The sequence below is a fragment of the Hemiscyllium ocellatum genome, chromosome 8, assembly GCF_020745735.1.
Source record: "Hemiscyllium ocellatum isolate sHemOce1 chromosome 8, sHemOce1.pat.X.cur, whole genome shotgun sequence".
In the NCBI taxonomy this organism is placed as follows: Eukaryota; Metazoa; Chordata; class Chondrichthyes; order Orectolobiformes; family Hemiscylliidae; genus Hemiscyllium; species Hemiscyllium ocellatum.
Window position 1 is genome coordinate 53,124,024 of NC_083408.1, and position 16,266 is coordinate 53,140,289.

The 16,266-nt window shown below is 37.5% G+C and overlaps 1 protein-coding gene across 3 annotated transcripts in view; it reads left to right on the plus strand.

Annotated features, from left to right (window-relative positions):
• Positions 1–16,266, plus strand: part of g2e3 (G2/M-phase specific E3 ubiquitin protein ligase) — a 79,290-nt gene that overhangs the window by 59,898 nt on the left and 3,126 nt on the right. For all 3 annotated transcript variants that reach the window (XM_060829025.1, XM_060829026.1, XM_060829027.1), the window contains 4 exons: positions 3,998–4,314; positions 5,648–5,829; positions 12,420–12,592; positions 15,753–15,967. In XM_060829025.1, the coding sequence (XP_060685008.1) occupies positions 3,998–4,314; positions 5,648–5,829; positions 12,420–12,592; positions 15,753–15,967 (887 nt within the window). The remainder of the gene's footprint in view (positions 1–3,997; positions 4,315–5,647; positions 5,830–12,419; positions 12,593–15,752; positions 15,968–16,266) is intronic.

Consider the following 16,266-nt stretch of genomic DNA (forward strand, 5'->3'; position numbering starts at 1 on the left):
TCAAGTAAGGAATTGGACAGCAAATCATTCTTTGTTATTGCATTAATTTTGCAATAATCAACACACAATCTCTGACTCATGGGATTTTGCTACCAGTTCAGGTGAAGACTCCAGCTCTGTTTAATGATATCATTATCCAATGCAAAGTGAATCTTTTACCTAACCAGGGACAATTACGAGATTGAGTTTGAGAGTTCTTTTCACTGGGTATGACACGTTTACATTAAATTTTATAAATAGCCAGAAAAGTATGACTTGGTTATCCACATGTAGACTCAACGTCTCTTTTAACTGTTCAGGTATGTCCCTTTCGCAGGAAACTGGTGTTATATCTTCATTAATCGCTTCAACACCCGTTTTGCTACTTTTATTACAGCCATTTCTATTTGAGAGCCGCATCTTCAACTGATCATTTGTTTGTTCCTATTAGTATCTGCCTCATTTATCACTTGAAAAGTAATCACTAGCTGATATTCTTCAAAATACACAACTGTTGATTTATTTTTCTACTTTCTGTTATACTGATTACATAATTTATCTCTCGTTTCTAGATTCCCAGAGCATTATCTGAGTCTCTGAATTAATAGTCAACGATAATACCTTCCCTCTTTGGATAGACAAGAAATGCTGGCCAGTGATCAAAATGCTCGATTGAAAGTTAATAATTTTTAACATGTGACATGAAATTTGACACCTGGTTGGACTGAATATCTCTTGGCAACTCATACTAGGCTGTTAAAAATGGATTGTAATTTCAACACTTGCTAAAAGCTTTCTTAACAATATTGTTTCTGAACTCCTAATTAGTCAAGTCCATGGTGTGGAGGTGGACAAAATTAAAAATGACATGACACCAAGTTATATTCCAACTAGTTTATTTGAAAGTACAAGCTTTTGGAGCACCGCTCCTTCATCAAGTAGCTAATTGGACAGGATACAAAAGACACAGAATTTATAAGTAAAAAATTGCAAGTGTCATATAACTGATGCGTTGTCTTAGACAAACCTAGATGGCTGTTAAGTCTTTAATCACTTAGAATGGGGATGCAGGTTTCATGCCTTGATTTGACTTTGACCTGGATCCAGCTCTGGAACCTAATGGTTTATCAAAAGTTGGAACTGCTGTCCATAAACCTGGCCTGATCACTTTTGTGTCTTCCAACCATGTATGGCACGCTCTATAAAATTTTAACCACCTTTCCCTAAAACTCTAGTGAATAAAAGCACATCATATCATTAGCATGTGAATGTCCAAATGATCATCAGAATTTCATGGGCAATCCATCCAGTTTTCTGGAAGTACTCTGTAGGGAAAACCATCTAATGCTTTACTGGTCACTCCTCATTTGGTCTTTGAGAAGCTATGCACTTCCTAATCAAAAGATAACTATACTGAGATATTCACAGATGCCATGTCAGTGTAGAAGAGAGGACAGCAAGCCAGAATCCGCCTCTGGGCCTCAAATCAAATATGATTCGCTGCACAATTTAGTCATACATTTCTTTAGGGTCTGCACACCTATTCCAACACAAAAAACACTTGGTCTCCTTTCCCCTAAACTGAGTTCTTTACCTTGTATAGGCCAAGGGCCTAGGACCTAGTTGCAACACAATCTGGGAAATGTCCAGGATGTTGCTTCTGGAGCACCTTGAGTTGCATCGCTTCCGCTAACTTCCCTGAAAATGTTTGGTGCCAATATCTAATCTTTTGCCAGTTAATTTCCTAATGAAATACAGATCCATTCTAATAGGCAAAATGGTATGAGTGCATTTACTAAGTGACTTTGTGAATTAACTTTATTAGGGGGACATCTAAATGAGTTCCATTAACATCCCACACAGATCATTGTTCAGCGAACAGACTATTTGCAGGGTAAGATATAGCATCAGCCACCATCGATGAATATTTCTCTAAGAATATTAACTTTTTGCCTACTTTACTGAGTGAACAGGGGAACAGCTCTCCCATATACATAGTGGATCACAGAATTATGGAAATTTTATCAGAACTGGGGGCAAAATCACCTGCTTTTTCTGAGCTACACATGTTAAGCTGGTAATTTTGAAGAAGCATTGTGCAACTGTACCAATGCTATTGCCTTGCCACCAACTCTATTTACTACTACAATGTTTTCTTGAAACACACTGTACATTCTTACCAACAATGTCAGTTAAGACTTTGATTTCCAATAAACTGTGTTCACATGCTCTGTAACCTCCTAGCAATTTTCTCAAATAAGATATGTTTCAGTTCCATCTTACAATGTTTAGGAACTATATGAATTTTCCTTGCCAAATCTGAACCAGCAATTAAATTTTGACTCATCAAATCTGACTGCTATGCCCTGTTCACATATTAATGTCTTTCTATGTACTATTTAAATTTTCTGTCCTTCCCTTTTTTTTGTACTTCAAGGTGTTCCCTTACCTTTACTCATTAAAGGTTTCTTTAGACTCCAAATCAAGTTTTCATATCTCCCACTTTCTTTCCAGTTCAAGCTTCTTTAATTTATTTTTTTTCAAGTTCAATTTGCTTCATTTCAAACTGAATCCAACTAACTAATCCTCTATTTTGTCTGAATTATGTTTTTTTTTCTCTGTTTTAGCAACATGCTGGTTTAGCTTCCTTATGTGGCAATGCAGAGAATCCAGATATAGCAAACAGGCTGACAATATATTCTAGAAACTCTCCATTCTAGAAAAGGAAAACCTACATAACGTCTAGACTTGTACTGCTCTTAAGTAATTTAAAGACATGAAACCGGGTATGGTTCAATCTGTCCCACAGGTTGAGCCCTTTTATTCTAAGTACATCTATTGCATGACCTTCAAAGCCAAGGCGTTTCAAAGAAAACAGACCAAACTTGTTGACTTCTACATAAATAACTTGAAGCTTGAGTTCTCTTCTGAGCATCTTCCAGGGTTGCTCTATCACCCAATTTGAGTATGGCCTTGAACTGGGCACCATGACAGATTCATTCCAAGTAAAGACGTACAAACGACCAAATGGTGTTCTTTGATGTGACTTGAATTAAAACCCAATATTTTGTTTGCTTTGGCTGCATTTTATGTGCATTGATCTAAATTTTTGGTCTGTGCATAATACCACTCAGATTTAGTTCTAATATCTCCTTATATGGCTTGATGGCAGATTTTATTTGATAATGCTCCTTTGAATTGCTTTAGGACATAACAGAAGAAATAGGAGGAATATATAATGTGACCCTTCAAGCCTGATCCACCATTCACGATGTTCATGTCAATCACCTTGCTCAACTCTGCTTTCCTGCCAGTTCCCTTATCGCTCCATTTCCTGACAGATGAAAAAATCTATCCATGAATGCATTTGCACAGCATTTTAAATGTTGTAAGTTGTTCATTTTTAGCCACCTTCCTTTATAGCTCTGACTTGTCAGGTCATATCTTCTACTAATTATGCCCTGTGATGAGAAGAACTTTAAAAATTAAATGAGAATGTGCATCCAACCTACCACATTCGTACCTGCAGCTGTTTTGTCCAATTATACTCTTCACTAACATCTTTAAATTGGGCTCCCACAGCCTGATTTAAATTGAAGAGATACCTTTCAGGTTTCCCAGAACTTAGTAATCTGGCAGTAAAAGGGAGGAAGCTGCCAGTTGAGAGCTCCATGACATCAATGATTCTTTGGAAATGTCCTTTAGCTTAGGAGGAGCAAAAAACTCATCCCCCAATCTCCTTTTCTTCTCAGTGTTCTTGTTTTGACCTCTCATCTCCTATGGTCTATTCCTTTTCCTTTTGCTCTCATTGCTGGTTGTCAAAGATCCACAACTACAACGTCCTAATGACTGTTAGAAAAGTGAAAGTGATTCTACTGTTTAAAAATATAAAGCAGTTCACAACAATTATTAGAAAGTTGCATGTTTTTTTTAACAAAACATTGAAGTTGCTCAATTTTTTTCAGTCATGAACCTCATTTAGAAAATATTGTTTTTTTTTTAACTATTTCTTCCACAGCCAAATATTCACGTCAAAATCCCATACAGACATTTTGAAAGACTTAAGGTCACAAATCAAATTGAATGTCATCTCAAGAATTTCTGTTGACAGAACAAATGTCTGGGAAGGAGCTCTGAGAGAGATGAGGCGCAAAACATTCAGCCCCTCCAGCACAATTTGCATTCAATTTTCAAATGATGCTAGAAAATCTCAAGTTGCTATTGATCTTGGAAATCCCTGTTATGAATTTTTTTGTTTGCTGATGCATCATCTTGCAAATTCACTTCTGTTTGAAGGTTCTGCTACCTCAAAGAACATGACTCTAAATTCTCGAGGTTAGATATTTTTATTATATATTAAAAGTTCAGAATTATAGCTATTTTCAGTTTGTAATTGCATTTAATATTGATGTTGTATATGTAAATATTGATGCTAAATAATACAATGTTAAATTGATAATTTTCTTGAGTTACACCAATGCATTTTTTTTTGTATCTTGTGTATATAATATGAGGGAGATTTGTTCATAAACAGATGGTATTAGGAATGCTATTTAGAACCTATGTAATGCCTTTAGAATTCCTAGGGAAGGGAATAGAATCAAACCCCAAGAAAAGAGGGATGCACACAAGATAGGGATGAGTCATCCCAAAAGAATCAGGTATGAAGGTTAGAAGGCCTGCCATGACATACTGGTACTGTCCAACATTGTAAAGTAAAGAATAAAAGGTGAATTATTCCACACTCTCGCCCTCCTTGCCAAATACCCTCTTTTCCACTACCCCACACCCATCATGTCACCTCATGCCTTATATCCACTCCCTTATCCTTGATCCCCTTGCTAACATATGCCATTCAGGCTAAGAGGAATGGTATTATTGCCCCCATACCAAGCTATGCCCCTGTACCCATCCCCATTACCTTTATGGCTTTATACCAACCCATTCCCTTGGCCCACCACATTCTGTACTTTCATCTACTGTGGCAGTCACCTAGTATCCACTGTTCGCAAATCTCTGGAGCCGTACAGAGATAATATAAAGTTCTAGGTGACATGAACAGAACCAGTATGTCATGGTTTTCATTATTTTGACAAAAATGATCTTAATTCATTAGATAAAACGAGAAACCTCAGCCTTCTAACAAGAAATATTTTATTTAAGTGCAACAATATTTAATGGAAATATTTTATTTAAGTTCATTGGAATTTATAATCCCACATTAATGTTCAAAACCACTTGTAGCTATAAATCAAACTTTTGGGAAAGCACCATTGTAATGATAGATGGCTGGATACCAACAGAGTGAAATAGTAAGCATCATGTTTTTAACATTGAAGAATATTTTTTTCAAAGATAGGGTAACACTACTGTTTCTGTATTTGATTTTTGATAAGTCTTAGGCAGCTCCAATTAATTTATATGCTGTTATATAATTTTTATACTGTTTACACATCTATGCTGACTTTTTACAGTCCCAAAGGGCATCAGATCTCCTTCCTCGCCATTAAACTAGGATGTTCAAAAGTATTTCTCAATCAATTATTTATCTGTTTGGTGCAGTCATTATTTTAATGTGAAGGCAGTAGATATAGAATTCACATTTCCCATCTTGCCCACATTGCAACTCAAATATGTAAACATTTATTTATATTTATTCCCTCCGTAGCTCTTAGGTGTGATTGGTATTATGAAGCAGGACGGATGATTGCAATCTCATTAGTTCACGGTGGTCCGTCACCAAACTTCTTCTCCAGAACTCTGTTCAGTTGTCTGGCCTATGGTCCAGAGGTAACTGAACCAAATATGGGAGATGTCTCACACGTTGATGTGACACGAAAGATTAAAAAGGTAAATTCTTAAAGACACTTGTACTATTGTTAATTGTTATTTTCAGTAGTACTAGTCTAATGCACCTTTTGTTTTGCCAGGAGGTGATGGGGTCAAATCCAAAGGAAATTGCTTTAGGATGAGGAGTGAACTACAATTTTGAATTATTTGACCTAAACTGGTAGCTCATTGCAGAGAAGCTATAAGGATACATTCTGTGGGAAATTGAGTCAAGAATTCCTGTGTATTAAGAGACAGAGATGTCTGAGGTTGGAAGTTTTACTGTGTTAAGAAAATGGGTTGCTTGAGATTTTGCTTACCTGAGTCTATATGGTGCAAGATGTAGTCCCAAATGTAGAAAGCATACTAGTCACGCAACTGATGTCCTTTATCTTGATCAGAACGGGAACCAGAGGGTACCAATTTCCTGGGAGGGACATTTGCTAATGCTGTTCATGGGTGTTTAAACTAATGCAGCAGAGGGATAGGAACCTGAATTGTAGTTCCAGTATACAGGAGGCTGAAGATGGTGAGGTCAGGGATAGCTTTACAAGGTTGCGAGAGGGCACCGGCAATCAGGATGTTGGTTTGAAATGTCTGTATTTCGATGCCAGGAGAATCCGGAATAAGGTGGGTGAACTTGCAACATGGGTTGGAATCTGGGATTTCAATGTTGTGGCCATTCCAGAGACATGGCTAGAGGAGGGACAGGAATGGTTGTTGCAGATTCTGGGATTTAGATGTTTCAGCAGGAACAGAGATGATGGTAAAGGGTTTGGGGGGAGGGGGGGGGTGCATTTTTAATCAAGGTGTATATTACAGCAGCTGAGAGAACGTTTGAGGACTCATTCACTGAGGTAATTTGAACTGAGGTTAGAAACAGGAAAGGAGAAGTTCACCCTAATGGGAGTTTTCTATAAGCCTCTGAATTGTTGCAGGGATGTAGAGGAAAGGATAGCAAAGATGATTCTCGATAGGAACAAGAGGAACAAGGTCGTGTTTATGGGGTCTTCCCCGATATTGACTGGGAATACTATAGTTCAAGTAGTTTAGATGGGTCAGTTTTTGTTCAATGTGTGCAGGCAGGTTTTCTGAGACAGTATGTAGACAGGCCAACAAGGGAAGATGCCATTATTGGATTTGATACTGGGGAATGGAGGTAGGTGAGCACTTTGGTGATAGTGACCATAATTCAGTTATGTTTGCAAAAGCAATGGGCAGGGATAGATATATACTGTAGGAAAAGAGAAAGACTGGAGAAAAAGCCAATTATGATGCGATGTGGCAAGATTTAAGATGCATAGGATGGAGAAAGAAACTGCAAGCGATGGGCATACTTGAAATGTGGAGCTTATTTCAAGAAACAGCTACTGCGGGTCATTGATAAGTATATACCTCTCAGGCAGAGAGGTAGTTGTTGAGAGAGGGATCCATGGTTTGCTAAAGAATTTGAAGCTGTTGTCAAGAGGAAGAACGCTTATATGAAGACGACGTGTGGAAGCTCAGGGGGCTTGAGAGTTGTAAGTTAGCCAGAAAAGATCTAAAGAGAGGGCTAAGAAGAGCCAGGAGGGGACATGAGAGGTTGTTGGTGGATAGGATCAAGGAAAACCCTAAGGTCTTCTATAAGTATATCAGGAATAAAAGAATGACTAAGAGTAAGATTAGGGCCGATCAACGATAGTTGTGGAAAGTTGTGTGTGGAATCTGAGGACATGGGGAAGCACTTAATGAATATTTTTCATCAGTATTCACATTGACAAAGGGCAATGTTAGTGAGAGTACGGAGATACAGGCTACCAGATTAGATGGGATTGAGCTGGACAAAGAGGAGATTTTTGCAATTTTTGAAAATTTGAAAATAGATAAGATCCCAAGGCGAGATGGGTTTCATTCTAGGATTCTCTGGGAAGTCAGGGAGGAGATTGCAGAGCCTTTGGTTTCAATCTTTATGTCATCATTGTTGATATGAGTAGTGCCAGAAGTCTAGAGGATAGCAAATGTTGTTCCCTTATTTAAGCAGGGGAGTTGGGATGACCCTGGTAATTATAGGCCAGTAAGCCTTATTTCGGTCGTGGGTAAGGTGTTAGAAAAGGTTATAAGAGATAGGATTTATAATCATCCAAAAAGAAATAATTCAATTAAGGATGGTTAACACAGTTTTGTGAAGGTTAAGTCGTGCCTTATTATCTTACTGATTATTTTCACAAGTCGGCACAACATCGAGAGCCGAAGAGTCTGTAATGCACTGTAACATTTTATGTTCTAGTCAGTTTACCTGACATCAGTAGTATGGAAGTGTTCAAACCTTTTGTTTTTGATTTTATGGAATTTGTGTCACTGGAAAGGCCAGTATTTATTACTCATAAGTAATTGCCATTGTCAAAGTGGTGGTGAGCCACTATTTCAAAGCACCATAGTCCATGGACAACTTACAAACTCTCATTGCTTTAAGTGTAGGAATTCTAGCATTTTGAAACAGTGATATTGTTCCATATTTGTGACTTGGTGTTCCTATGCATCAGCAGCTAAGGAATGTTAAATAAGAAAATCAAAATGGGATGAGGTCCCATGGGTTTGTGAAAGGAAATACTGTAATTTAGACAAAAGAGAACAAGTGGATGTAGTATTTTAACTGACATGTTGTGACGCATCTCCTATACAGATGGGACTTGAAACCCCCACCTTCTGGCCAAGAATCGGGGCACTACCACTGCCACAAGAATCCTTCAATGGATGTAGTGCACCTGGATTTTCAAAGGGTTTTTAAAGGAAGTGAAAAACGTATAATGTTGTCAAAGAAGTTTAGGACTAATGAGGTTGAAGGTGATTTGGAACTGGTCAATAAGAGAAACAGATTTGAGAAGTAAATGAGACATTATCAGGTTATTGGTTTTTAAGAAGAATTCATTGCTTTAGTTGCTTGGCTATTTGTGATTTAGATCAATGGCTAACATGAAGGGACAGAGTGTGATATGTTCAAACTTCTAAAAAGCAAAGCTGAATGGGGAAGTAAGTTGTGAGAAGGATACCAAGAGGCTGCAAATGGACATGGGAAAGGTAAATGACTGGTTAAAAAAGTGACAGATTGTAAAGTGGGGAACTTGTGAAGTTATCCACTTTCTTAGAAGAATAAAATCACTTTCTTAGAAGAATAAAAGCATGAGAGATTGGTAATTGTTGATTTGTAATTGAATCAGCCACAAATCTCAAAGGTAACATGCAGGCATTTCCTGAAGAAGGGCTTATACCCGAAACGTCGATTCTTCTGCTCCTTTGATGCTGCCTGACCTGCTGCGCTTTTCCAGCAACACATTTTTAAGCTCTGATCTCCAGCATCTGCAGTCCTCACTTTCTCCTAGGCATTATTAACAATCAAGAACGCGAATTTTTATTAATACTTATTGCATGTGGGTTGGTTTCTAATAAATTATGTGGGACTTTGTTCACACCTCACTGAGGTGATTTTGGTCTCATTACCTAATGATGCACTTGCCTTTGAAAGACTACAACACAGGTTCACAAAAATGGTTACTTGAATAAGTGGAGAAGTCTAGTAGTGTGGGCATATGGGTTCCAGAGAATGAAAGATGAATGAATTGAAATGTAGATGGGACAGAGGAAATTACCTGAAACTGCAGCAGCTCCAGAAAAGGATCAAGACTTTGGTGGTGGAGAAGGTGAACAAGAATGTGCTGTGGGGTTTTGACTGCAGCAACAACTGATCAAGTTGACTGGTGTCCTATCTGCCTCAACCACTTCATGGACCAAGAAGTAGCTGTTCTTGAGAGCTGCTGTCACATTTTTTTGCCTGAGGTGCATTCTTGCTTGGACTGAAGTAAGAAAATGTTAACCTACAATTAAATTGTATATAAATATATATATTTAAACGTTTATATTTGGAAGTCAATTGAAAATATCCAGTCAATACAGTGAAGCTAATCTGATAGCATAAAATGAGTGTTGTTATCAAATTAATTAATGAATTAAATCTTTGAAATGAAACAATTGAACCAAACAAACACCAGTGCTCAAAAGGTATGCTCAGATGGTGACATCAGTTAGATTATTGTGTGGACATTGGGAGTGGAGGAGGAAGAAGAGTGAAAAAGGGAGGTGTTTTCTCCTCCAAACATTGACAATTTATGTGAGTGCTTACATTTTGTATAAGAGATTGGCAATCCAACATTATGTGACTTCCTGGATATAACTCATAAAGGACCAAATCTTTTTGGGATAATAATGATATCTATGCAGCACACGCCTTATTAATTTACAAGTGACAAATCTACAATGGCTTCACGACGAGGTCGGTGGCCAGGGAGTTACTTTTGCCTTGACTCCTCAAGGCCTGTCCATCATCGACAAGGCTCAAATCAGGAATGTGATGGAATACTCTCCATTTGGTGAGATGAGTACAACTCTAATAGCACTGGAAGCTCAACACCATCCAGGATGAAGCAGCCTGTGTAACGCCTTCAACACTGATTCCCTTCAGCACTGACACATCATGGTAGCAGTGCATACCACGTATGCAATGAACTGCAACAATTCACGAAGCCTCCTTCAGCAGGTGTCTTCCAAGCCACAGCCGCTATCACTTAGAAGATCAAGAATAGCAAATACATGGAAACTCAATCACTTACAAGTATCTATACTCATTAGAGTTTAGAATATTGAAAGAGGATGTAATTAAAACACATAGAATTCTAACAAGTCCCACAACATATTTCCTTCCTTTTGGAAAGATGTTGTGAAACTTGAAAGGGCTCAGAAAAGATTTTCAAGGATATTGCCAGGGTTGAAGGATTTAAGCTGTAGGGAGAGGTTGAATAGGTTAGGGCTATTTTCCCTGGAGCATCGGAGGCTGAAGGGTGACCTTATGGAGGTTTATAAAATCATGAGGGGCATGGATAGGATAAATAGACAAAGTCTTTTTCCTGGGGTGGAGGAGTCAGAACTGGAGGGCATAGGTTTAGGGTGAGAGGGGAAGGATATAAAAGAGACCTAAGGGGCAACGTTTTCACACAGAGGGTGGTACATGTATGGAATGAGCTGCCACAGGAAGTGGTAGAGGCTAGTACAATTGTAACATTTAAAAGGCATTTGGATGGGTATATGAATAGGAAGGGTTTGGAGGGATATGGGCCAGGTGCTGGCAGGTGGGACTAGATTGGGTTGGGATATCTGGTCGGCATGGACAAGTTGGATCGAAGCGTCTGTTTCCGTACTGTACATCTCTATGACTCTTAAAAGACTTACTTGCCTTAGTGGAAGGAGACAGAGTATGGTTGTAGAAACACAAGATCAATGCTTGGGTCCTTTATTATTCATGATATGTGTGAATAATGTAGATGAGAATGTGGGTGAGGAGAAGAGATGATATGTAGGTTTGAGAATAACAAGAAGATTGGCCGAGTGGTTTATATTGACGAAGAAGGTCTTGGGTAACAGGAAGATATATATGAGTTGTTAAGCTGTGCAGATCAGTGGTAGGTGGAATTTAACCAAGATGTAACCAGACAAGGGAGTATTCAATGAATTGCAGGACACTAGGAAACTCTTAAGAATAGAAGGATCTTGGGGTGCTTATCCACACATACCTGAGGATGGCAGGATAGGGTTTATACAGTGGTTAGGAAGACATATGGGATGCTTGCTTTTTTCAGTTGTAGCTGAGATTATAAAACCAGGGAGGTAACACTGGTACTGTAGAAAACTTTGTTTAGGTCACAACTGGAGTATTGTGCAGTTATAGTTGCCACATTATAGGAAGGATGAGGCTACACTGGAGGGGATACAGAGCAGGTTCACCAGGGTGCTGCCTTAGTTGGAGCACTTGAGCTATGAAGAGAGGCTGGATAGCTCAGGAGTTTTTTTAAGTAGAGAAGGGTGTAGAATCTGATTGAGATGTATAAGGTTGAGGGGCATGGACAACACATGATGGAAAGCAGCTGCTCCCTTTAGATGAGGGATCAGTACCAAGGAGGCATAACTTTAATATGAAAAGGAAGAGGTTTAGAGGGGATTTAAGGAGAAAACATTCACTGAGTGTCATGGGAATCTGGAATGCACTACCTTGGAAGGTAGTAGAAGTGGGAAACCTCACGCCTTTTAAAAAGTATGAGGAGGAACAATTTGAATGTCATATTCTGTGCTACGAACAAAATTGAATTATTACAGATAGGTTGGCACATACTTGATGGGCCAAAAGGCTTCTCTTGTGCTGTATGACTGTATGACTTGAGACGTTAAATACTTGAGAGGAGGCTGTTTTCTCCTGGCTAAAGTATAGAACTCAAGTCATATTCGCTGTATAAGGTTATGGTCATTTAGAACTGAGATGCAGGAAAACTTCTTATTCTGAAGTTTGTGAGTCTCAGAAATTCTTTACTGTAGATAGTTATGAGCAATTACTGGTTGACTATATTCATGACAGAGATTGATACATTGAAATAATTAAGAAATGTGGGAAATAGCAGCAAAGTTCAAAGTTTAGGAAAGAATGTCTGACTCTGTTTCGGAGTGGTGGTGGGGTGGGGGTGGGGGGAGGTGGTGGTGCTATCTATTTTAATTAAAATACATTATTAAATATTACAATTTGTCTTTTCCAGATACAAGAATCTTCAACCTTGGAAGAATTGAAATTAGCTGTCAAGGAAAATACTGACTACCTTTCAGTAGCTGGATGTTTGAGATCAGTATGGTCATTGGATGATAAGGAAATGTTGCTGAAGGATATGTTGACCTTCCATGTGATCAGTCGAGTTCGCTCACCTTTTGAAAGGTTTGCCTTTATGTACTGTATTTGCATCAAGAGCTTTAATCACTGCAACAGCCTGTACCAATGTTGTACCTTTAGATTATGTGATTAGGTTCTTGGAAATTGCCGAAAATCTGAACATTTTTATTTTTATTCCTTCTTTGGATGTGAATATCACCAATAAAACCAGCAGTTCTTGCCCATTCCTAATCAGTTTTTTAGGAGGTAGTGGTGAGTCACCTTTTTTGAATCACTGCAGTCCATACTGAAGAAATGTCCACAGTGCAACTGAGTGAAAATTTCCAGGATTTTGAGTGACGATTAAGGTTTGATGATAAAATTCCAATTTAGGATAGAGTGTAATTTTGTGGGGGTATGTAAACCTGTTCCAAGCAGGTGTAGTCTTAGATGGTAGAGGTCACAGATACTGTAGAAGAAGCCTTAGAAAGTTGAGGTTGTCATCTCCATTTTAGGTTTTAAAATTTGTAATGGGGAATTACTTTCTAAATCACAAATCTTTCTTTAACATATTCTTATGGATAACAAAGCAAAAGATATTCATTTCCCAACTGTAAATGGTTCCTAGAGGGTAGATTTTAGAATACATTATTATTTTTGAATTGACAATGGGAAGCATTAGTATTATTTCCTGTAACTTTTTATTCTATGGAAACTAAATACGAGTCTCTTTATCATCGTTCTCTTTTGTACATTTTTTTTATTAACTATCTGCTAGCCAGCCTCAACAAAGTGCTTGTGATCAAGGATGTACTTCACAATTTCTTTTTTCATCTCTAAAAGCTCTTGTCTGTTTTGTATTCCTGGCTAGCTTAATCTGTTACTGTTTTTCCCCTTATCAACTTCATGGCCCTATCTGGATCCTAAAACATAGCCAGCCTTCAGGGTTCCTTCTATTTACAGCCTTATAAGATGCTTTAAAGAGAATAGTATTCCTAACTTTTTTTTGGATTTTGTTTTTTTTTTAGTGAAAGACATTTTGAACCTTTGAATCTATTTCCTGTATTAACCTTAGCCAGCCCACCTCTCTTATCTTTAGAATTGGTTTTGAGATTAAATTTTCAGAACTGGAAGAACTACATCCTAGGATTCTAAACCATAATGCAGATACAGTAGATGCTCTGGCTATAATTTTAAAATTTCCTTAGACTCTGGAATGGTCACATCAGATTGGAAGTAAAGTAATACCGATGTTTAAGAAAGAACGGAAAACAAAAATGAGGAGTTACAACCCAAACACCCTGATATCAATCATTGGGAGTTTGGTGGTATTTATGATTGGAAAAAGTCATAATACACTTCAAAAATAATAATATGATTAGAACAAGTTAACACAGTTTTATGAGAACAAAATCCTTTTTTTGCTCACATTTTTACATTTGTGGAAATTGCTGGCTAGACCAGCATTTATTACCCATCACTAATTGTCCTTCAGAAAAGCATATGAAGTATGTTGAAGTTCCTATAAGATGCCCATCCATACTGTTAAAGAAACTTAGTTCCGAATTAGTACACTGTTTAACCATTCATGGATGCCTCTCCACCTGCTATTAATTAATGCAATTACTCCTATATTAACTGATTTTACAAATGTTAATTTGAATCAATGCTAATTTAGTGAGAAATGATAAAAATACATACTGAGCAATCACTTGCCTTCTTACCTCTGCTGTCATGTTTTGTTTTTGTTGAAAATATTGACCTTCCCTCCCTGATTCCTCAGGTTCGCTGTTTAATCCCCTTTCTGGTCCCTCTCACCAAAAATCCCTACTCCCTCTTGGGCTTAATGTTTAATCCACTCACTGCATTTCCTGTTTCTTGTCAGCGTCAATATTTTATCTTGCTGTTCTGAAGTGTAAAGTTAGTTATGTTGCTGAGCTGTAGAGCAGATAGCATATTTTCTTCTGACAGTGGAGATAATGGACAGTTAAACTCAAAGACTGGACTGGATACTTAAAATGCCTGGAATCAAGAAGTTCAGGAAAAGTAGGGAAAAAAATGAAAGGAAGATAGTTAGCAAACTGGATTAAGGAGAATATTGCAATAGAGAGAATGTCCTAGATACCCAATGACTACAGCTAAGGAAAATTACAGTTGCCCTAACATTGCTCAAAGTATTCTACACATTATTAAGTAGCGGGAAGGATGCAGAGAAACAAATTTACAAGGAAATTACATGCTATTCCAATCCAGTTCCAATTAGGGTAATTGAGGTATGAACAGCAGAGAGAGGCACAGATTCGTAGAGTGTTCAGGAGAATATTCTACTTTAATGTGTTTTATGTTGAACAAGAAAAAAGGCATTCTGAACCTAGTTTTTGGAAATTAAATGAATCCTTGAAGGAAATTTTAGAAGACAGTGATTGTATCATAAGGCTTCTGTTCGATATGATAAAGGACAACTAGCAATTCAGCTTAGAGTCTCTGAGCTGTGAACTGGTTCCATTCCTGAGTCTATTCACAAGTCAATTTGCACACAAGTCTGTAACAGAATGTGCTATATAAAACATCTATTTGTAAGTACAGGTAATGTTCTTATGTCAGATATTTAAAATTGTACCCCTGTATGGAAATCCATTCATAAGTTGAACATTTGAAACTTGATGACCCATGGAACAAAACTTGATTAATTGATGAAGTGCAAATTCCAGTGGAGCAAAAACTGATCTGCCCAGATAATTTGGAACATAAAATTGGCTGGAAAAACTAATTGATTACCTTTAAGGAAGAAAATATTCAGGTTCAGTGCTAGGAGGGGTTGCCTTCTATACTATAATTAATCTACTTCAGATTGGGTGAGGAACTTCAAATTGGGTGAAATTAGCAAGTTGTGTGTTCTTTAATTAAGCTGTAAATTCATTTGCTCTAATGTTTTTAAACTAACTGAATCACAATTTCACAAAAATATTTATCACTAAACTTTACAGTGTATTTTCAATATCATATTTTCATTCTGAGCAACTTGAACTATCTCCAAAGTGTATGGAAGAACCTTTCACTCAAATATTGTCAACCTTATGTTGCTGATCTAATTTAATTCTGACATCTTTTCTCTCCCCCCTCTAGTATTAATATTTAAAATTGGCTAATGAAGCTTCAGAGTCTAAATTTCAACAGATATGATACCATAAGAGCCACTTCTTAATATTTTGATTCCTTATCTCAGATTCCGTGAAGGATTAAAGGTTCTTGGTGTGTTGGAAAACATTCAAAAATATCCAGAAGTGTTTGCTGAGCTGTTATGTTACAAACCCGTCAAGTTAACAGCAGAGACATTTGAAAAACTTTTCTCCATCAACTTTTCACCAAATGGAAGTAATAGACGGATTGCAGAATCTAGAGTGTTTGATTTCTGGAGAGATTATTTGGCAGATATGGAAGGTATGATTTCAAGATTTTACAAAATAAATTTAATTCACACTGCCCTCTGTCCATTAACCAATATTTATCCTGTACTATTCTTCTAACATCTTCCTAGTAAAAGGGACCAAGGAATGAAAGGTATTTGAAGTGAGTGATTTGCTTTCAGTTTTGGGTTCATGTTACGAGAGGATACTCATTTTAAAGGACAGGGGATTAAGAGATTAGTTTGAGATGTCCCAAATTTGAAGGGAAAGAATTGAGTAGATGAGGAATAGAGCTGTTCCCATTGACAGGGACCAAGGATCAAAAGACACTGA